Source organism: Bos indicus, chromosome 12, assembly GCF_029378745.1.
Source record: "Bos indicus isolate NIAB-ARS_2022 breed Sahiwal x Tharparkar chromosome 12, NIAB-ARS_B.indTharparkar_mat_pri_1.0, whole genome shotgun sequence".
NCBI classification, from domain to species: domain Eukaryota; kingdom Metazoa; phylum Chordata; class Mammalia; order Artiodactyla; family Bovidae; genus Bos; species Bos indicus.
This window is the reverse complement of record NC_091771.1, coordinates 79292844-79316515: the sequence shown is the minus strand read 5'-3', so window position 1 is coordinate 79316515 and position 23672 is coordinate 79292844. Positions and strand designations below refer to the sequence as shown.

Below are 23672 nucleotides of genomic sequence, written 5' to 3'. Positions count from 1 at the left end.
AGGCAGGTCAGGTGGTCTGGTATTCCCATCTCTTTCAGAATTTTCCACAGTTTATTGTGATCCACACAGTCAAAGGCTTTGGCATAGTCAATAAAACAGAAATAGATGTTTTTCTGGAACTCTCTTGCTTTTTCGATGATCCAGCGGATGTTGGCAATTTGATCTCTGGTTCCTCTGCCTTTTCTAAAACCAGCTTGAACATCTGGAAGTTCACAGTTCACGTATTGCTGAAGCCTGGCTTGGAGAATTTTGAGCATCATTTTACTAGCCTGTGAAATGAGTGCAATTGCGCGGTAGTTTGAGCATTCTTTGGCATTGCCTTTCTTTGGGATTGGAATGAAAACTGACCTTTTTGGTTACTGCCCACTAGTTTTACTCTGGTTTTACCTCATTTCCCACCAACTCCTGTGTCCAGGCCACGGGCATGTCCCCTGCCTCCAGGCCGCCTGGTCTATCTACTCCCTTATGGTATTTCCTATTTCCTCAGAGTCTCTCACCTCTTCTCTGCAGCCCTACTCCTAGCAGAGGCTCTTTTTTCCTCAAAAAAAAAAAAAGCATTCCAAATACTCTTTCCCATCCCATTCTTTTAGTTGCTTATTCATGTCTGGCTCTTTCTGACTCTAACGGACTGTAGTCCACCCATCCCATTCTTTTAGGAGGCCATTCTAGAAGGCTCTAGCTCCAATTCTTGGACCTCTGGTCTACTATCTTAGATCATCTTTACTCCATCCTTCAGCCCTTCCTTTCTCTATCTCTAGGGTAAATAATTATCCTTCTTTGCCTGAAACAGGATCTTCCTGGAATGTGGGACCTTCAATGCTAAAACCAGGACAGTAGTCCTAGGCAAGTTGAGACAGTTGTTCCCCCTATCTCCCTGAACTAAAGTTTCTTTCTGCCTCATAACCCAAAACATAATTTTTTGTTTACAGTATCCCATTTAGCTTCTCACTATGCATTTGGGCAACTAAAGTCAATTTCTAATGATGCCAACAAACATTTAAAAATACCTAACACTTCGCATTGAGCTTTTAATACCAAGTCAAGTGACAAAGTACACATATTCTTAGAATTCTGAGTTCTTTTCAAAATGCTCACTCAGAAGTTTGTTCTTTTTAACCCTGGCCTCCTCTTTACCATTCTTTCTACAAAGGCTTTTCCCCTTGCTCGCTCACTGCTTGCATTCTTCTATGCCTACAGTTTCTCCCCTCTGCTCCCTTTTCTTCCATCTCCATCCTCCATTCGAGTGGTTATCAAAAGAGCAAACTAAACCCAAGGTAAGTTGAAGACAGAAAATAATAAATATTGGAACAGAAATCAATGAAATTAAAAACAAAAAATAGTTCTTTAAAAAGATCAATAAACTGAAAACTCTAGCCAGACTGATCAAGCAAAAAGCAAAGAAAAAAGGACTACAAATATCAGGCAGAGAGAGCAAGTCACTACTGACAATATGAATATGAAAAGGATGACAGGGCTGGAGGCAGGAGTGAGGGTTAATTGCAAAAGGGCTCAAGAGAACTTGGGGGAGGCAATGGCACCCCACTCCAGTACTTTTGCCTAGAAAATCCCATGGATGGAGGAGCCTAGTGGGCTGCAGTCCATGGGGTCGCTAGAGTCGGACACGACTGAGCGACTTCACTTTCACTTTTCACTTTCATGCCTTGGAGAAGGAAATGGCAACCCACTCCAGTGTTCTTGCCTGGACAATCCCAGGGACGGGGAGCCTGGTGGGCTGCCGTCTATGGGGTTGCACAGAGTCAGACACGACTGTAGCGACTTAGCAGCAGAAATTCGGGGGTGATCTAAAACTGGCCCATGGGGATGGGCTGCACAATTCTGTATTCAAGAATTGTTGCATACAATACTCTTACCAGCTGCTTTAGCTATTATCAAGGTTCTGGGACATTCTAAGCTTGATTTTCTGGAAGCTACAGTGTATCACCTTGCTGATAATAATGCAAGGAATGCTGCCCTTAAAGGGACCAACAGCAGCCAAACTTCTGTCATGATCCATAGGGATATTTCCACAAATGATCATTTAGAAAAACTTGCTCGAGAAGCCCAACAACTGGCTTCAGAAAAACAAATCCAGAAATTACATAACTGATGATTTGATAAAAAGAGAAAGCTCTGGTTTGGACAAAACAAGCACCCAGTCCTACCAGAGACACTAAAATTCCCACTCCTCACCCCCAATCCTGCATTAAACCACTGGTCTACTGACAAATGATGGAGAAGGGAACAGCAACCCACTCCAGTAGTGTTGCCTGGAGAACTGCATGGACAGCGGAGCCTGGTAGGCTGCAGTCTGTGGGGTGGCAAAGAGTTGAACACGACTGAGCGACTACACAACAAAAACGGACAGATGACAGCCCTCATGCATCAATACTGGTGGGGAAATCAACAAGGCCACAAAAGGCGCCTGCCTCACGTGTTACACGGTCCAAAGCACAATCCAGGGAAGCCATTCTTACTGCTCCCAGATATCTCAACCTGTTTAATGAACCATCTGAGGTCTGGCAAATGAATTTTATACATTTACTCCATCTAGTGGATACAAATGTGTTTCACTCATGGCCTGTATGTTTCCCACTGGACCAAAGGCTTCCCCTGCAGAATTCCTCTCAGATTTCATAGTAACTGAGGAATCCATTTTTACTGGCCAGGCACTTCAACAAGTATGTGCTGTCCGTTTGGTTTTACAACACTTTGATTGTACTTGCCACCCTCAATCATCTTGTTTAGTTAAACACATTAACATCATTAAGACTCAACTGGCAAAATCTGTAGAGACTCTCCAACTATTTTGGCCAAAAGCATTCCATTGATATTTCTAAATCTCAGATCCACCCCTTTGAAACTCATAAACTTGCAACCTTTGGAACAGTCACAGAATGTCCAATACACTTGACTCCTGCTTCTTTTGACTCACAGCTGATAAAAGCAGAGATACGCCAATATTGCAAAGGCCTAACTGGTGCTGTTAAAAGTAACCATGTTTTGGTAGAGCAATCTTTTCACAGTGTGCCCTCAGGAAATGAAGACCTTAAGCATCACACACTGATTGCAACCTGGAGATTTCATCTTTCGGAAAAGACACGTCCAGAACTCTCTTCAATCTCATTGGAAAGGCCCCTATCGAATACTGCTAACCAACCACTGTGCCACCAAACTCCAAGGAACAGACTCCTGGATTCATGTGACACCCATGAAGAAAGTGCAAAGTGTGACTGGAACTGCGTGTCATCTGGTGACCTGAAAGCAAAGATTTTCCAGAATTGAAGAATATAACAACCGATGAGACAGCTTTCTATACACATACAATACGTAAAAACAATCATCTCATAAAAAAGAAGAAAAGGGAACTATATAGATATTTCTATTTTCTGGAGTTAAGTCAGTATAAATCAAAAGTAGATTCTGATAAGTTAAGATATATACAGTAATATACAAACAATTAAATACTATCCAGCCATAGGAAGGAATGGAGTTCTAATACATGCTACACACCATGGAAGACTCTTGAATTATGCTAAGTGAAATAAGCCAGAAACAAAATGACAAATATTGTATGATTCCACTTATATGAAATACCTAAAAGAGGCAAATTTAGAGAGACAGAAAGTAGATTAGAGAATACCAGGTGCTAGGGAATGAAGAGTTACTGTTAATAGGTACAGAGTTTCTGTTTGGAGTGATGAAAAAAATGGGGGGATAATGATGATGTCTGCAAAGCACTGTGAATATGATAATGCCACTAAACTGTACACCCAAAATAGTTAAGATGGCAAAGCTTGTTATACATATTTTACCACAATTTTTTAAAGAGGCATATAGTAAGCCTGAGGGCAACCACTAAAAAAATAGTGAAAAAAATCATTAAAGAAATAAAAAATATCATGTAAGAAAATACTTAATGCAAAAGAAAGAAGAAAGCAACAGTAAAAGAATATAAGAACAAAAAAGAGATGAAACATATAGAAACCAATACCAAATAAATACAAGAAAGGAAAACTACAGACTAACGTCACTCATGAATACAGATGTAAAACCCTCAAAAAATATTCACAAATCAAATCCAACAATGTATACATAAAAAGAACTATAGGCCATGACCAAGTGGGATTTATTCCAGGTATACAAGGCTAGCCCAATATTCAGAAATCACTTAATATAATCTGCCACATCAACAGGCTAAACAAGAAGGAAAAAAAAAGCACCTCAGTAAATGGGGAATAAAAACCATCTATAGAACACCTACAATTAACATCAGACTCAACAGTGGAAAACTGGATGCTTTCCCTAAGATTGGGACCAAGGCAAACAGGAGTCTCATCACTCCTATTTAATGTCTTACTTAGTAAAACCATTAGCTAGTGCAACTAGACAAGAAAAGGGAAAAGAGAATCTTACTGTATTACAAATGTATGAAATCACCTCACTGAAGGGGCTGGGAAGAAAAGGTGCTAACCCAAGTAACTGTGGAAATAAGTGGAGTCTCTACGACTAAAGGGAAAGGAACTGTATCTAAGCACTGGACTTTAAAGTCTTTTCCCGAGAAGTATGGTCTAACAAGTCAGATACTGCTACGTGCACACTGAAATTGAATAACTGAGTGACTGGATAGTGTATAGTGGAAGCCAGGTCTCTCACTGTTGGGATGAAAATTTATAAACAAGGCGGGTGAGGAGGCTAGAATGATCCATGTGGTAATGGATTAGAATACAGTATGAACTCACCTTTAGCTTAATATAGGTACAGATGGTTACATGAGAAATATTTCTAGATGTGTACATATGCATGGATTACTATTTACACAAATTTCTTTGCTCTGCCAGCTGAGAGGATTTAAAAGACATTCCTAGCAGTGGGCAGTTATGTGCCCCCAATGAGGGCAGGGTATTTCTGTAAATTGGTCGGCAGCAGCAGAGAGCTGCTGGGCTGGAGAAAGGAAGGGCAGGGAAGCACCAGGGAAGCACCACTGCAACAGAGGAAAACGCTGGAGGGTCGGGAAGAGGGTTCAATAACTGCCTATCAGCAACACTGCTGATGCTCTAAAAACAAGAGAAAAGCCACCAGAAGCCAGTCTACTGGCTTGAAGAGGAAGTGCTAGACAACTGGGATAGAAAGTAAAGACACCTGCAGGCAGACTTTTTTAAGCTGACCTTGGGCACATTTACTTTTCCCATCCCCATGTGTTCTGAAGGCGCCAGGACCCATAGAATTTAACCTGGGAAGGGCTCTGCATGAAAGCCTGCTGCCATGGCCTTGGTGGGGTGTCTAAGAGTGCTGAGACTAGGCCAGTGTGCTAAGAGGAATGAAGTGCATTATGAGCTTAGCCCCAGGAGCCTTAGAAGTCAGTGACCCGGTGTAGTCACTGGACCCATTGTTGAAGAGGCCACAGAAGCTGGCCCCTTCATAGGCCAGAAAAGGACTTTCTGGAAGGGTACACCCTTTCAGGGGCTCCTCTGGCTTCACTGTTGACCCCAGAACCCAGAGACATTACCAGGCCAGGATCTAGGAAATGGGAAGGTGGGATGCACAAGCCAGGTGGTTCCTGGCATGGAACACCAGTGAGTCAGGAAGCACGGAGCAAGCAGATGTAACCAAGTTCCAGAGCCTCTGATTTTGTTTCTGAACCCAACTCTGCCATTCTCTGCTTTGAGTGTCAGTCAGCCTCTGCGAGCCTTGGTTTCCTCATCTTTATAAATGAGTCACGCAGCTTCTTTCCATGGTGATCAGGGAACAGAATGAGGGAACATATATGTGCATGTGGTTGGCAAACAAGCAAATCTCAACCAGCGGTTCTCAAAGTGTCATCTGAGGATACCTGGGGTAAGGAGGTGGCACCCTGAGACCCTGTGAAAGGGTCTTCGAGGTCTTCCCTTTTCCAACTGGTTTGTGCATGAGCCTGGAAATTTCTAGGTAAGCTTTCTCCAAGACAGGTGATATGTGACTCCAACTGTCCTTAATTAAACTGAAGACATTTTAAAAAATATACCACGCCACTTTTCTCTAATATTTTTCATTAAAGATGCAATCTGCGTTCAATTTATATGGATTTGTGATTTTAAAATGACTAAACTTTTAAATTAAAAAAAAAAGCAACAGATACAAGCAAAAACTCTCCGGGGTCCTCAATAATTTCTCAGCGAGTAAAGGGGTCCTGAGACCAAACAGTTTGGGAACCGCTGCGTGAACAACCAGGTGGAGGCGAGCCGCCTCCCGGCCCTACGTTCCTGGCTTCCCTGTGTGGGGCCGCGAGTTTTTTGGGTTTGAGAGGTCGAACGTTTGTACCCATTTTCCGGACTCAGACAACGGCCCTCCCGGACTGAGGCAAGGACATTGCAGGGGGTGGGGGCGACCCCCGCGGGGCGTTGCCGACCTTGGCAAAGGTCGAGCACGCGCGCTCGGGAGGTTCACGGCGCTCGCGGCCCGCGGGGCTTCCCGCCAGGGGCCGAGGAGGCCGCGCCTGCGCAGCGCTGAGCCGAATGCCGACCCACAGCGAGCGCGGCCGAGCGGCGGGGGACTGGGGACCAGCACTCACAGCCTAGGCAGCGCCGCCGCCGCCGTCGCTCCTCGCGCCGCCCTCCTCAGCAGACGCTGCGCCATCTTCCCGACGCACGCGTCCCGCCCTATCCGTCTCCACTTCGTCCCGCCCCTCTCCACGTCCCGCCCACTCCCCGCAAGCCACGCCCCCGCGCTCTGAGCTCCTGCCCCCTCGGGCTGTCTGAGCTTCCAGGCTGAGTTCAGATCAGTCTAATCGCTCAGTCGTGTCCGACTCTTTGCGACCCCATGAACTGCAGCACGCCAGACCTCCCTGTCCATCACCAACTCCCGGAGCTTACTCAAACTCATGTCCATTGAGTCGGTGATGCCATCCAACCATCCTGTCCTCTGTCGTCCCTTCTGCCTTCAATCTTTCCCAGCATCAGGGTCTTTTCAAATGAGTCAGTTCTTCGCATCAGGTGGCCAAAGTATTGGAGTTTCAGCTTCAGCATCAGTCCTTCCAAAGAAATCCCAGGGCTGATCTCCTTCAGAATGGACTGGTTGGATCTCCTTGCAGTCCAAGGGACTCTCAAGAGTCTTCCCTTGGTCTTCCCTTGTGGCTCAGCTGGTAAAGAATCCGCCTGCAATGTGGGAGTCCTGGGTTCGATCCCTGGGTTGTAAAGATCCCCTGGAGGAGGGAAAGGCCAACCACTCCAGTATTCTGGCCTGGAGAATTCCATGAACTATATAGTCCATGGGGTCACAAAGAGTCTGACACGACTCAGCGACTTTCACTTCACTTCACTTCACTTCACTTCAGGTTGGATACTAACAGATTTCAGGCTGAAACGCGAGGCAAAGTCTAAAGGGGGGTGAGGGGTTCTTTCTTGAGTGGGTCTTTGGGTGACTGAATCCAACCCTGCCCACGCTTCTGGGTTTTTAGGGCAGCTTTTGATAGAGCTTGCATATTCCCAGCCCAACATAGCCAGATTTTCAAGGAATTTCTTTGTTGGTTTTGTTTAAATATTACCTAACAAAGTTTGTGAGCCTCATCTTGTGCGTGCCTTGGTTAACAGTTAATCCTTTATGGGGCATTTATGCCTGTAATAGGCATAGAATAGCTACTGCTGGCAGTTTTCTGGGCGAGGGAAATGCTTGTTGAAGACACCGGGCGGCACACACTACCCTTCACTCCGACTCCTTCCTGCCAGATAGCAAATACAACTCTAGCTTCACAGTCAGGAGAACACGAAGGTATTAAACAGCTTACCAGCTGTGTGGCTTTGGGCAAATTACTTAACCTCTCCCTGCTTCAGTTTTCTCCTGTAAAAAGGAAAATACAAATAGTACTCACCTCATAGGGTAATTAAAACGTATTATAAGGATATGTTGCATTAACGTATATAAAGAGCTTAAAACCTCTTCTGGCTCAGAGCACATGCTCAGTAATGTTAACTACTTATTATTATCATCACACCAATTCCTTTCTTAACACTCATTAGTGACATTCGATGAGAAGTGTTAAAAAAACAAATGAAGACCCACCTTAAAAATCCTGAGTAGACAACCCAGCTTCATCATACAATCAAAGCCTAATTTGACTTATTTTGCAAGACAACTTGACCTAGGTTATTTCTTGCTTATGCCTCTGAAAATCACAAGCAAAACTTGAACTACTTCCCAAGGTTGATATGAGGTAACCGCTGCTCAATTCCTTATCATTGAAGAAAAGTCTAATACCATAAATACCATAACTAATCACTGTGAAGAATGAACAGTTACTACTTTCTCACTAAAGGAGCTACTTTGTAACAATATATCCCTGAGTCTCATTCCATGCTTTGGTTTGAGTGCTTCCAGTTTGCAAGATGTCTTTTCCATCTGTCCACAATAAACTTTTACCAATTACTACCTCGAGCATTCGTTGGTTTTACTTCTGTTACTTATCAACTTTTGACAGCGTTTAGAATAAAACCCCATCGGAGAAGGCAATGGCACCCCACTCCAGTACTCTTGTTTGGAAAATCCCACGGACAGAGGAGCCTGGTAGGCTGCAGTCCATGGGGTCGCTAAGAGTCGGATACAACGTCTTCACTTTCACCTTTCACTTTCATGCATTGGAATAGCAAATGGCAACCCACTCCAGTGTTATTGCCTGGAGAATCTCAGGGACGGGGGAGCCTGGTGGGCTGCCATCTGTGGGGTCGCACAGAGTCGGACAGGACTGACGCGACTTAGCAGCAGCAGCAGCAGCAAAATAAAACCGCTGTTCTTCACCATGACTCTGAAGCCCGTACTCTAATTTGGCTCCTGCCTGTCTCTTCACCCTCGTCTCAGCCCCACCTATCTTCTTTCTGTGGGTTTTTTTGGGAGGAGGGATTTGTTTTTTTGCAGGGGTCAAGCCCCACAGCATGTAGGGACCTAGTTCCCTGACCAGGGATGGAACCGAACCCCCTGCTTTGGAAGCTTGCAGTCTTAACCATGGGACCTCCAGGGAAGTTTTTTCGGTTTTTAGCATGATAAACTCTCTCCCACTTCAGGGCACATGCTGTTCCTTTCTTTTTTTTCTTTCTTTTGTTCACATGGTGTTTCTTATCCCCAGAACTCTTATGGCCAGACTGTCGCATCCTCTCGGACATTTACCCTACCTGCCACCTGCTCAAAGCGCCTGAGCCGACAACCCGCACTAGAGCATCCTCCTGGTCTGTTTCACTGGCACAGCCGCCTGATCGTCTCCATCACCACCCGCATCACAGTGTTTGTTTACCAGCTTGTGAATTTACTTTCTTACTGTTGCCTTTCCTCCTGTGGTTCTCAGGGTGGGAGGGAGTATGGCCATAGACAGATGGGTTTGGGAGTGTGTGGTTGTCATTTAGAAAGTAGGGCTAGGGGATGTTTGGACTTTCCCACTCACAGAAAGGCTGCTAGTGCTCTGCTCTAGAAACTCTATAGAAATAGATGTGACCTCTTTGAGAGCAGGGACCCAGTGCATCTTGTCATTGCTGTGTGCCCCCAGCACGAGGCCCAGTGACTTGCCACCTGTGGGTGTTTAATAAATATAAGATGAAAATGTTCCTCTAGCCTCATTATAATTCCGAGAACTGCCATGTGAGTTGTTATCCTTACTAAAAATGCCCCGGAAGTTATGAATTTTTTAGGTAAAATACAACCTCCAATGACTCTTTTGCTAACTGATTCCAATTTCTTTAAAATTCTGCTTGAAGAAATTATAGCTATGCCCATTCTAACCAGGACTACTGTGGTTTTATTCAACCTCTTGTGAGATTACTAACTTGTGGGTTTTAAGGATTGTTTCCTAATGTTGGTAGACTTTATTAATTTCATCTACCTAGTATACGGATTCCTGGAAGAAACTATTTTTCCAGATATAATAGAGAAAGGGATCTAGTTCTTTTCCAGGAGCTAGTCACATCTGTCTTTACTCAAGCCTCCAAAACTGAAAGAAAAAGAAAATTGTGTTTGCTCCAAGGGCACTAAAAATATGAAATTTAGCAAGTTGAATAATTCTGTGAGACCTTGCTGAGTTAAGCAATCTGGTGAGATAAGAAGGAAGGCTAACAGAAGCATCACAACTCCAGAGCACACTGGGCTTATGGGTGACGAGGGTGGGTACCAGAATAACCAATCAACGATGATCACTGTTGAAGCTGAAACATGGGTACATGGGTGGGAGTGGGATTTATTATATATTCCTCAATTTATATATGTTTAAAAATATTTTTAACAAAAAATTAAAATAAAAATCAATTCAAATAATGCCTTGCATAGAAACAGCCAGATGCAAATTTATCCAAAGGCAGTTAACCTCAGGGCCGCTGACTTGCACTGGTCCCCTCCAAGTGCCCACCAGGGCACAAGGGCATTTGTTTTTGTAAACTGTACCAAAGTAAGATATTTTAACTACCATTGGTTAAGACACTTTCTTCGTCTACTCCAACTGTTCCTCTCTCAGATTTCCTTAATGTTGGATGGCGTAGGAATGGCTGCATGTATTTTGGGAGTCCAGCTAAGGAAAAGCTGAGCTGGGATATATTTGGCTTAGATTTCATAGAATACGTTTGTGTGGTTTGCAGTCACTTCCATGTCTAATTATGAGCAGTTCTGGTTTAAGAATGACTTTCAGGAATTCTGCTGCCCACTGTACTGACTCGTGTGCATAAAGATGCAAAGGTCAGAGGTCATATCCCAATAAGAACATGCCCCTTGGGTACCTGGCCCCAGCAGTGCATGCGTAGTAAAAGAGAAACAGATTTGGAGGGCACGGAGCCAGAGACCATCGGTGGAAAATTCTTCCAGTCATCAGAAATGTAAAATTGTCGAGAGAGGGTTCGGTCCTTATCTCTAACTGGCCAATATGGAAGCTCTCTCCTGTGTGGAATACACTCTGATAGCATCGTGATGGCTTTCACAGTGTTGGCTCAGCTTGGCTGGGACCACTTCTCCCAGAATTTCCTTGCCTGCGGGAAACCAGGTTGGGGTTGTTCATAAGAGACATTCGCATGAGCTCTGGAAGGTGGAGGTGAAGCCCCAGGTCCTGCGGGCTCACCCTGTTGACATGGGGCAGTCAGTGTTTACTTCCTCTCTTTTGAGATTATCTACGGATTCCTGAGTGTTCACTGGAAGGACTGATGTTGAAGCTGAAGCTCCAATACTCTGGCCACCTGATGCAAAGGGCTGATTCGTTTGAAAAGACCTGATGCTGGGAAAGATTGAAGGCGGGAGGAGAAGGGGACGACAGAGGATGAGATGGTTGGATGGCATCACCGACTCAACAGACATGAGTTTGAGTAAGCTCCGGGAGTTGGTGACGGATAGGGAGGCCTGGTGTGCTGCAGTCCATGGGGTTGCAAAGAGTAGGACACCACTGAGCAACTGAACTGAACCGAACAGAACAAACCTCATGACTTACCTTCATATCCAACTCATTCTTTTCCAACTCAGACAAACATTTATTGACACAATTCCTGATCTCAAAATTCAGGCACGAGCTACAGTATGGATGGGCCTTGAGGACATTATGAGGAATGAAATAAGCCAATCACAAAAGGAGAGGTACTATACACAATTTCACTTATATGAAGTTTCCCAGAGTAGTCAAATTCATAGAGACAGACAGAGAATGGGGGTTGCCAGGGGCTGGAGGGAAGGGAAATAGGGAGCTAGTGTCTGATGGGTACAGAGTTTAGAAAGATGAACTCTTTCTGAAAGATGAACAGAGGTCTAGGGGTGGATGGTGATGGGTGCACAACAGTGTGACTGTACTTAATGCCAGGGAGCTGTACATGTACATGGTTAAAATGGTGAATTTTATGAAGCTCATATTTTTCCAAATAAGAAAAAAGATTTCATTTACCTATTTTTAAAGTATAGTTGATTTACAGTGTTATATAGTTTCAGATGTATAACATAGTAATTCAATATTTTTATATATTACCTGCCATTTAAAGTTAGTCATATCCATGAGTCTGTTTTCTTATACTCATCCATGTTTTATAATGTTTTAGATTCCATATATAAGCGAAAACATCCAGTGTTTACTTGTCTTTCTCTATCCAGCTTACTTCACAAAGCATAATACCCTCCAGTCCATCTATGTTGTTGCAAATAACAGTTTTTAAACTCTGTTTTTTGTAGCTGAGTAATATTCCATTGTGGAGAAGGCAATGGCACCCCACTCCAGTACTCTAGCCTGGAAAATCCCATGGATGGAGGAGCCTGGTGGGCTGCAGTCCATGGGGTTGCTAGGAGTCGGACACAACTGAACAACTTCACTTTCCCTTTTCACTTTCATGCACTGGAGAAGGAAATGGCAACCCACTCCAGTGTTCTTGCCTGGAGAATCCCAGGGACGGGGGAGCCTGGTGGGCTGCCCTCTCTGGGGTCGCACAGAGTCGGACACGACTGAAGCGACTTAGCAGCAGCAGCAACAGCAATATTCCATTGTATGTGTACACTACATCTTCTTTATCCAGTCATCTGTTAATGGACCCTGAGGTTGGATCCACGTCTTGGCTATTGTGAATAACCCTGCTATGAACATCGGTGTGCATATATCTTTTCTAATTAGTGTTTCATTTTCTTTGGATAAATGCCCAGGAGTGGAATAGTTGGATCATATGGTAGTTCTGTTTTTAATTCTTTAGAAAAACAAAACATTTTAAAAAGCAGCAAGAAAGGGGCAGCCAGGTAAGTGGGAAAAACAGGTGAGCTCTGAGTCTGCTGGTGCATGTGGGAAGGGGAATACGGAAATAGAAAGGATGCTGCGATTCCTTCTGTGTGAGAGGGGCAGGGAAACCAGGAGGCTCTGCAAGAAGGGATAAAACTGGACGTGGGGAGTGAGCCTGAGACGTTAGAGGAAGACCAGAGCAAGCAGAGAGGACTGCTCCAGACTCTAAACCACAGGAACGCCCAAGTCTCAAGCAAGGCTGCCCTCCAACATAAGGGTCTCCTGAATGGAAACAGGGTACATTGTTACCACTTGGTCTTTTTGTTTTTGTTCTGACAGCAGAGAATGCAGGATCCTAGGTCCCCTGACAAGGGATCGAACCCTCGTTCTCTGCATTGGAAGGGCAGAGTCTTAACCACTGGACTGCCGGGGAAGTCCCACCACTTGGTCTTAATAATTGTCATGAAACTCAAATAACTCTCACTGTTAATCTTCGAGGTACTTAATTTTTGTATTGGCTCAGCTACACTTTTGGAAAACAGTCACACCCCGGGAGATATTGAATAACAATAATAATCAACCCATGGTTTACAGTAATCATTTCAAGCTTAAATAACTTAAATAACCACTTACAGCAGTACCGATTAGGAAAATGAAGCTGCATTATTCCTTTGTTACAAACACCAAAGGCTCTTTATCATCATCCATTTTCCCCTTCCTTTGGGTGTCTGGCCCACGTAGGTTATTTTCACCAAAGTTGCGTCTCAAAGGCTGGAGGGCCAGTGTCACTGATTCAAGACTTCAGAATGTTGCACTTAGAAAGAAGCATATTAGAAGTTCTGTGGAATAATTTTTCAACAGTCGCATGGATAGAACTACACTCTGAAACCATCCAGGCCTCCTGCTGCTCTAATACAAAACCCTCCCAGCCTTACCTCCTGGCAGGCGCTGCCTTTGATAACGTGATGACTGTGTCTGGCTTTCTTGGGGAGAGAGGAGACTGTCTGTCAAATTTAGGCCAAATGCAAAATAACTAGAGACCACATTGTGGACTTTCTGAGCCTCAGCTTTCTCTTTATAAGGTGGGGGAAGTTAGACTTCGCTGACCTCTAAAATTCCTTCTGGCTCCCAAATACTGATTGTATAACCAAGATTCTTTTCCAATCTCAGCCTCTGAAACTGTGCTGCAGCGCCCCCTAGTGTCTCGGGCAGATGGTTTCCCGACCCCCCCCACCCGCACCCCCACCTCTCCAACCTCCCACACACTCCCTCTGGGACTCTCCGGGGCCCTTCCCCTGATCCACTTCCTTTTTTCCAAAGCACTTTGTTGTTGTTCAATCTCTCATCCTAGGGGAAAAAGTGAAAGTGAAAGTCGCTCAGTCGTGTCCGACTCTTTGTCCATGGAATTCTCCAGGCCAGAACACTGGAGTGGTCTCTTCCCTTCTCCAGGGGATCTTCCGAACCCAGGGATCAAACCCAGGTCTCCCGCATTGCAGGCGGATTCTTCACCGACTGAACTATCAGAGAAGCCCTCATCCTCGGGGACTGGAATGCAAAAGTAGGAGGTCAAGGATACGCATTAACAGGCAAGTTTGGCCTTGGAGTACAAAATGAAGCAGGGCAAAGGCTAACAGACTTTTACCAAAGCATTCTAAATAACTAGATATTATTTACCATGCTTATGTTGAATGTAAGCCCTGTGAGAACAGAGATTTTTGCCTGTTTTGTTCACTGATGTATCCCAAGCCCCCAGAACACAGCCTGGCACCTGACAGACATTTAGAATTAATTTGTCAAACTGGAAGTTTCAATCTTGAGGCATCCTCTGCCAGGATTTTTATCCTTTGCTTAATTTTCCCTGTTGCTTTTTTTTTTTCAGTTGGAGGATGCTTTACAATATTGTGTTGGCTTCTGCCATACATCAACATGAATCTGCCACAGGTACACACATATCTCCTCCTTCCTGAACCGCCCACTGCCTCACCCCATCCCACCCCTCCAGGGGTTCCCAGAGCACTGGGTTGAACTCCCCTTGACACACAGCAAATTCCCACTGGCTGTCTATTTCACACATGTATATGTTTCTATACTATTGCCTCCATTCGTCCCACCCTCTCCTTCCCCCACTGTATCCACAAGTCTCCTCTCTGTGGCTGCTTCTCCATTAATGCCCTGCAAATAGCTTCATCAGAACCATCTCTCTAGATTCCATACTCATGCATCAATATACATGTCTTTCTCTTTCCGACTCGCTTCACTCTGTATAACAGGCTCTGGATTCACCCACCTCACAATGAATGCTGGAGAGGATGTGCAGATAAGGGAACCCCTGTTACTTTAATTCACTTTTTATATTAAGGATTATCTTAATATATATTATATATAATAATATATAATTATCTTAGTATATACTTATCTTAATATATAATTATCATAGTATATAATTATCTTAATATATATGCTGTTTCGTCTTTTTTAATTTTGAAAAAAGTGTTATATTTTGGACTCACCTCACGGCACACAAGTTCTTAGTTCCTTGACCAGAGATCAAACTCTTGCCTCCTGTATTGGAAGCATGGAGTCTTAACCATCGGACCGCCAGGGAAGTTCCCAGTTTCTTTTTCTTCTTAATTGCCTGTGCTGTGGGCTGCATAATAGCCCCCACGATGTCTGCATGCTAATTTCCAGAACCTGTGAATGTGTTACTTTGCAAATGTGATGCAATTAAGGATCTTGAGATGGGGCGATGATTCCGGATTGTGTGGCTATGCCCAATGTAATTACATGGTCCTTGGGACAGAGAAGCAAGAGGGTCAGGGTCAGAACAACAAGATATGACATAGACTCAACTTCAGAGTGATGAGGGGCCCAAGGCGAGGAACGCAGGCATCTTCCAGAGACTGGAGAAGGCAAGGAAACGGCTTCTCCCCTCCAGCTGCCAGGAAGAACACAGCTTTGCTGATGCCTCAGTTTTATCCCCATGAGAGCTGTTTTGGACTTGTTACCTCCAGAACTGTAAGATAATAAAGCTGTGTTGTTTTAAGGCACCAAGGTTGTGGCCATTTAGTACAGCAGCAGGAAGAAGCGAATACATCCAGTAAAAATAAAACCTGCCCAAGCACACTGCTTCGTACAAACCAGCCAATTTCAAGTCCAAAGTGGCACAGTTGGTTCAGATGACCACACACATCTTTGTCAGTGTCAGACAGAATCATCAAACTCTCGCTCTGGCCAGAACCTCCTTGACTGAAAGTTTCTAAAGAGAGCAGCTTCAGTAATTTTTCAAGCCAGAATTTTGGGATCTTTTCTCTGTGTGTCATTTGAAAAGGACTCTCCACTCCTGAACTGTTTAAATTGAGACCCAGGGCACTTACCACTGCCTGAAGTCACATTATACACTTACTGGCTTATCGCCTGTCATTACTGTCATTCATTTGCTGCCTTCCATTAGAGTGTAAGCCCCAGGGGGGTGGATCTGAGTTCACTTTGTTTGCCACTGTGTGTTCCATGCCTAAAATGATGCTGAGACCCAGTAGATGCTAAATCAACATTGAGCGGATAGCTGGGAAGTTGACTTGCTAAGGAGAGGTGAGAAATCCTTCAGCACCACTTTGTCCTGCTCTGAGAGAAGACAAATGAGCAGTTCAAATGCAGCTGAGAGTGATGAGATTCAAGGGGGAGGGCAAGTGCGGTGCGTGCGCAGTCATGAGCAACTCTTTGTACCCCATGGACTGCAGCCTACCAGGCTCCTCTGTCTGTGAAATTTTCCAGGCAAGAATAGTGGAGTGGGTTGCCATCCCCTCCCTCCAGGACATCCTCCCGGCCCAGGGACCAAACCTGCGTCTCTTGCATCTCCTGCATTAGCAGGTGGATTCTTTACCACTGAGCCACCTGGCCAGGTTGTTAGTTTTGAGTGATGGGAGGAAATGAAGGAGTCACATAAGGATAAGAGTGAGAATGGAGGAGGCGCAGAAGTTATAGCCAGGCTTTGAAATGACTCCTTGCCCGACTCTTCACAAATCCCACGTTTAGGAAATAAAAGAGGTCGTTTGTTACCTGTAAGAATTTACTACATCCAGCAATCCCACTCCTAGAGTGGAATAGCTGGTTGTTGTTGTTCGGTCACTCAGTCATGTTCGACTTTTTGTGACCCCATGGACTGCAATATGCCAGGCTTCCCTGTCCTTCACTATCTCCCGGAGTTTGCTCAAATTCATGTGCGTTGAGTTGGTGATGCCATCCAACCATCTCATCCTCTGTCATCCCCTTCTCCTCCTGCCTTCAATCTCTGCCAGCATCAGGATCTTTTCCAATGAGTCGGCTCTTCACATAAGATAACCAAAGTATTGGAGCTTCAACTTCAGCTGAAAACTAATTCAAAAAAATACATGCACCACAGTGTTCACTGCAGCACTGTATACGATAGCCAAGACGTGGAAGCAACCTCAATTTCCCTCAACAGAGGAATGGATAAAAATGTGGGGCATGTGTATAATGGACTATTACTCAGTCGTGAAAAGAATGAAATAATACCATTTGCCACAATGGGGATGGACCTAGAGATTATCAAACTAAGTGAAGTAAGTCAGACAGAGAAAAACCAAAATCATATATTGCTTATATGTGAAATCTAAAAAAATGATAGAAATGAACTTGCTTACAAAACAGAAATTGACCCACAGATGTAGAAAACAAACCTATGGTTACCAAAAAGGACTTGTGGTTACCAAAGGGTTTCCCTGATAGCTCTGTTGGTAGAGAATCCGCCTGCAATGCAGGAGACTCCAGTTCGATTCCTGGATCGGGAAGATCCCCTGGAGTAGGGAAAGGTTACCCACTCCAGTATTCTGGTCTGGAGAATCCATGGACTGTATAGTCCTTGGGGTCGCAAAGAGTCTGAGGGGACTGAGTGACTTTCACTTTCACAAAAGGGGAATGGTGGGGGGATAAATTAGGAGTTTGAGATTAACATATACACATTATTACATATATACAGAAAACCAAAAGGGACCTACCATATAGCAGGGAACTATACTCAATATTTTGTAATAACCAATAAGGGAAGAGTATCTGAAAAAGAATGTATGTGTGTATAACTGAATCACTTTGCTGTATACCTGAAACTAACACCACATTGTAAACCAACTATACTTCAATTTTTAAAAATCTATTAGAAATTTTGTTTATTAACTTATGGAGCCAAGGAGAGAGGCCCCTGTCTTGGCCACTACTACATAGCCCTATGAAAGGTAAATAGTAATAACTCGTGAAAGAACTAATGTGCATGATTATTCACTGTATCATGATATGTTATTGCAGAATATTAGGGAAAAATCTAAATGTTCATCATCGTGGGGCCAGCTTTTTAAAGTACATACATGAAACAACAGAAAAGTATGCAACCATAAAAAGAATTTCCTTAATCGTGTATGTCCTTATTCTTTTTACTAATATATAAATGTACTAATACAGAAGCAGTTTCATTACATATAGTGGAATACATTGCAAGGGAAAAAAAGACATGCCACAGAACAATTGTGTTATATTCTGTCTTTTGTGTAAAAAGAAGACTAAAATAAAAATATGGTTCACATTCTATTAATTTTTAAATTTTTTTTTTGTTTTCGGCTGTGCTGTCTTCGTTGCTATGTGAGGCCTTTCTCTTGCTGCAGCAGGTTGGGGCAACTCTGCAGCGTGCAGGCTTCTCATCGTGAGGGCTTCTCCTGGTGCAGAGCTTGAGCTGTATTTTTGTAAATGAAAAGCACTTGTAGACATTTAATCAATACTATATGTCTGTTTTGCAGAAATAAAATGTTGCTTAGAGATTCCCTTTAAATATTTCTTATTTTTGTGCTTAAACATATTTTCTGTTGATCTATGGAATGTTCTGTACAGAGATGCATTATTGTACTGTTGGGCTAGGCTGTTTTTTCAAAATCTGGAGTTATCCAAGTATCTTTGACCATGTTTAAAAAAAACAGTATTTTTTGTTATTAAAATTTTGACTACATAATTAAGGAAAAAAACTCTGAAAGGAAAAATGTGTGTGTGTGTTAGTTGCTCAGTCGTGTTTGACTCTTTGCAGCCCGTGGACCGCAGCCCACCAGGCTCCTCTGTCCATGGGATTCTCCAGGCAAGAATACTGGGGTGGGTTGCCATGCCCTCCTCTAGGGGATCTTCCCAACCCAGGGATGGAACCTGGGTCTCCTGCATTGCAGACAGATTTTTTACCATCTGAGCCACCAGGGAAGCCTGAAAGGAAAAATAATGCTTCTAAATGATAGGGGTTACCTGTTGGAGGAAGCAGGGACAAGGCACATGGAGATGGGGATGGGAAAGGTTTCCATCGTATCCCTTCGGCAATTTTAAAACTTTTGAACCGTTTACATGTATTATTTATTCAAAACGTTAAATTTAAATCATATAAACAATAAGTCAAAAAGAAGAAGAGAAACCACAGTCTCACCCAACTAGACCCAGGTCCCTAACTCAGCCTGACACAGAGACCCTGCACCATGGTTGCCTGTGGGCAGTGGGGTACCATACGCATGCTGGCATCTCCGTGGCCACAGAGCTCTGGGTCCATTCCGTATACCATACTGGGTTGAAAACTCCCGAAGTCCCAGCCTCTGATTCCCAGACTCAGGGCCCAGCAACTTGCACAGTTGACAGAGTCTTCCCAGCCTCTGTGGACAGGAGACTTGATAAAATGTGTACCATTGAACCCTATGATGAAAGCTGGTTGGTTAAGACCCTCTGGCTTTTGTGGAATAATCTTTAATGCACCAGACAAGAAGACTGCTAACCAGCCTTATTACTGACAATTTCCTCACGTCCCTGGTAGGGCAGGCAGACGATTTGAGGATTATCCAGGCTCTGACAAATCCCCTGGGCCCTGACAATCTCATTTATAAAAGAATCAAATCTGTTTATTGCTGATAATAAATGGTATGCCCTAAGGTTTGCTTGTAAGTAACATGTGAGTCGCTTTTTTTTTTTCTTTTAGCAACAGGAACCAAACTTAGATTCATCCTGATAAACTGGGCATTTGGGACTTTATGTGATGTAATTTCTCTGAATGATTTCTTAATCCCCCTTTTCTAAACCTTTGCTCCCCAGCTCATGATGACATAAACAGCCTTGATCCAGAGCAAAAATGGTCCATCTAACAAAAGAGCCTGTTCTTGTGGCTAACATTCACTGGTCACGGTGCTTCGTTTTTATTTGTTGCTGTAAAAATTATTTGAAACAAAAGGACAAAGCACATCTTGAACTTAAATGTCTGATAAGCTGAGCCCTCTGAATGCAAAGACCATATCCTCATTCGTCTCTGTATTCCTTGCAATAGGTATAGTAGCTCACGCACTGTAGATTCTCAAAACCAGTTGTGAGATTGACTTGTTCATAAACTACCATCATTTCTCCAGTGAAATGTTCTCTGATATCTAAATACTAGCGAACGACATTTAGAAACCCAAATAATGAATAATTTACATTACCTCTGTCCTTCCTCTTGATTTATGAGAAGTAAAATGCCCTGCTGAATTCTAACCTATGCATATTATGAGTATTTAATCTTATTCATAATGTCTCATTGAACATGGCTATTTTTTCAAGTATTGCTACATAAGGAAAATCTCCAAGCATAAGTTAATATCTCCCTTGGACGTTAATTAATATCTAAGGGATATTAATATTAATATCCCTTAATACTGATCTGTGTGACTCTGGTCTTCTGACTATTTTCCTCTAGGTTGTACCTGAAACCGATGCAAAAGCCTAGACTTGGAGGGAACTCTGAGCTCCCGTATTTCTTTTGTTGAGGGTGGGGGAAGGTGGCACTTACTCTTCTGTATTTGTACACTAGTCTAGGAATCAATGGTGAAGAAACCATCACTGGTACCCAAATTCATCCTCTTCCATGTATAATATTCCTCATTCTAATTTTCTGCCTGATGAAGCAATACAGCTAGCCAGATGATTTCCAGCGTTCAAAACCAAGGCTTCTTCTGAAGGTTTTGTCATTAGTTTTCTCCAATTTAGAAGAGTTTTAGGATTCCAGAGGTTGAAAAGGCCCAGTCGTTACATGTCTCTCTCTCTCTCTTAAAAATAATTTTATTTACCTATATTCGCCTGTGCTGGGTCTTCACTGCTGCGTGGGCTTTTCTCTAGTTGTGATGAGCCGGGGCTGCTCTTCGTAGCAGTGCACAGGCTTCTCATTGCAGGGACTTCTCTTGTGGAGCAGGGCTCTGGGGCATGCAGACTTCAGTGGTTCTAGCTCCCCAGGCTCCAGGGCACAGGCTCAACACTTGTGGCGCACGGCCTTAGCTGATCCCTGGCACATGGGATCGTCCCAGACCAGGGATCAAACCTGTGTATCCTGCATTGGCAGGCAGATTCTTTACCACTGAGCCACCAGAGAAGCCCATCTCTCTCTTTTAAAATCCCATTTAGTATTCAATATATATTCATTATAGATTGATTGAAACATATGGAAATAAATCAACAGGGGTATGGGGAGAAAGTTAACATTCAAAGGTAATTATTAATATTCTGATGGTTTCCTTATAGATAAATTCTTAAGCATTTTTCTATTGTGTGTGTGTATTTCTCTCTCTCTCTCTCCATAGATGGATAGATGATTCTCACATACACACACACACACACACACATATATATATCCATGGGGTTGCCAAGGGTTGGACACGACTGAGCAACTGAACAGCAACACTCTTAACAAATACATCACATACACATACTGCTTTAAAACTTATTTTCTTTGCTCTCAATAAATTACTAAAACATATATTTAAGGTTATTTTGTAACACTCCAACACACATGGAAATATTCATATATTTTCTTCTGTGGAAGTGAAAAGAAATAAAATACATATATAAAAATACTGAAAACAAATCTAGTGAAGGGTCCTATGTAAGCCGTGAAAATGAATTCAGAATATTAGGAAATTAGTTTCTTCTAATTCAAATTTTTTTCTTTACTTTGATTACCTTTGAAAAATATTTTTCGCAGCATAAACTTTTGTAGGAACACAGCTAGGAGATTCTCAGTTGTCATGTAATCCTAAGCTTAAAGTTTGCAAAGTCTAGTTTTTCTTCTTCTTTTTCTTCTTCTTTTTTTATTTTAAGCCTTTTAATTTAACTTATTGACCCCAGTATTTTTGCTACATCCATTGCTAGGATCAAATCGTTATACTTTTCAAAAGCATTCCTTTAACCTGAGGTCAAACAAATGTGAAATATGAGGAAGTTATAAATAGACTGAAATCTAGAACAACCATAACCCTGATATCTAAATTTTTATATCTTTGAAGTACACTGAATACAGAAAGAATGCAGACTTTTTCTTTTCCAGCCAGAGAAACCACACACACAAAAAAAAGAATAAAAAAATGGTCTCTTTCTCATTTCGGTAGTCAATCTCTCAATCCAAAAAAAGAAAGTGGGGGAGGATTTAAATCAAGCCAACAAAAATAAACTGTTGCCACTGTTTATTGAGAAAATAATTCCTTGAGATTTTGTTTTTCCCCAAAGAACTACCCCCCAAAAAAATCATAAAGAAGATCTCTGGCTTAGTTTATTTCCTAGAGGAAAAAATTGTTAACATTTGTTTATTTTGTAAAGCCTACCAATAATGAGTGGACCCATAAAATTCCCCTCTTTTCTGTGTGTGGTGGGAAAGAAGCAGGGGGCAGGCTAGGTTTGGCCTGCAGTATGAATATAGTTTGCTGTCTGGAATTGCCCAATCTTGTCTGGCTTCTATAAGATTCCCAAGGTCCATGAATCATGTCCCAGATGAAGAGCCCAGAGGGTATTGGATGGATGATTGGAGGGAGACCAGACGATGGAAGACTCTGAAATCCAGATGGTAGCGTCTAGAATGGGCTCTGCGGTAGATTGGGTTAATGACTCCAGGTCTCCCCTTTTCTCTGTGTCTACACCCTTCCATAGGCTCAGCGGAGGTCAAGTATCTCTCCTCGTCCCTTGACTTTGAACTTGGCCAATGATGGTGTGTCAGTTTCCAGCTCTAGACCTTGGGAAGCCTCCCACGTTTCTGCATCACGGTGAGAAGAGCACCCTCTGGCAAAGCCCACCCTCTGGACAGGAGGCGGCGCTGGGAGGGAGGTCCTGTGGGTCAGAGCTGCCCCCTCAGACCTGCAGGAGACACAAAGCTGCCCCAACGGGAAGCAGAGCCCCCAGCTCAGTCCAGACTGGCTGAGCCTCAGCAGACGGATAAACACTCTCCAGTAATAAATACCCATGTGGTAAGCCCCTGAGTTTTCGAGGGCTCTGCTGTGCCGCGTATGTATTACTGTATTTGTATCACTGCTGTCATTGCAGTAATACAAACTGAGACACACTTTTAACCACCCTCCCTCCCCAAAAAAAAAATCATTAAAAATTTTTTTAAGAACCTAGGGACTTCCGTGGTGATCCAGAGTTAAGGCTCCACGCTCCCAATGCAGGGGAACATACGGGTTTGCTCCCTGGTCAGGAACCTAGGTACCACATGCTGAAACTAAGAACCTGCATGCCTCAACTAAGATCTGGTGCATCCAACTAAATATTTTAAAAGCATTTTTTTTTAAAAAGAAACTATACTTTAGGGAGTTTAACATGTGGCTGTATGCAGGACAGACTGGGATGGGAAAGAGACAGGATCGTCATCTGGATGTCAGACGATGAGCCCGGAGCAAGCGTGGAGGTGGCAGGCACAGGGTGAGGGAAGAGACTGACGACTGGCCATGAGGATGAAAGAAGACTCTGACTCAAGGAAGGAGCCAGCAGAATCTCACACCTGCAGACAGGAAATGGCAGTATCTATGGGGTACTTGGGATGTGATTTGGGGAAAAACGACGAGCTCACTTGGTGCCACAGTGGGTTTGAAGCAACAGCAGTGTAATCACAAGGCCATGTGGGGTAAAGGAGAGACTAACAGGGACAGACAGACCGGCTCGCTAGTCCTGGCTTGATTTC

The 23672-nt window shown here is 43.4% G+C and overlaps 1 protein-coding gene across 1 annotated transcript in view; it reads right to left on the bottom strand.

Moving 5' to 3' along the window:
• The window catches only part of CLYBL (citramalyl-CoA lyase), a 239856-nt gene extending 233207 nt beyond the window's left edge, over positions 1–6649 (bottom strand). The window contains exon 1 of the mRNA XM_019971669.2: positions 6548–6649. Coding sequence (XP_019827228.1) covers positions 6548–6612 — 65 coding nt within the window. The 5' untranslated portion in view covers positions 6613–6649. The remainder of the gene's footprint in view (positions 1–6547) is intronic.
• Positions 6650–23672: the final 17023 nt, after the last annotated feature.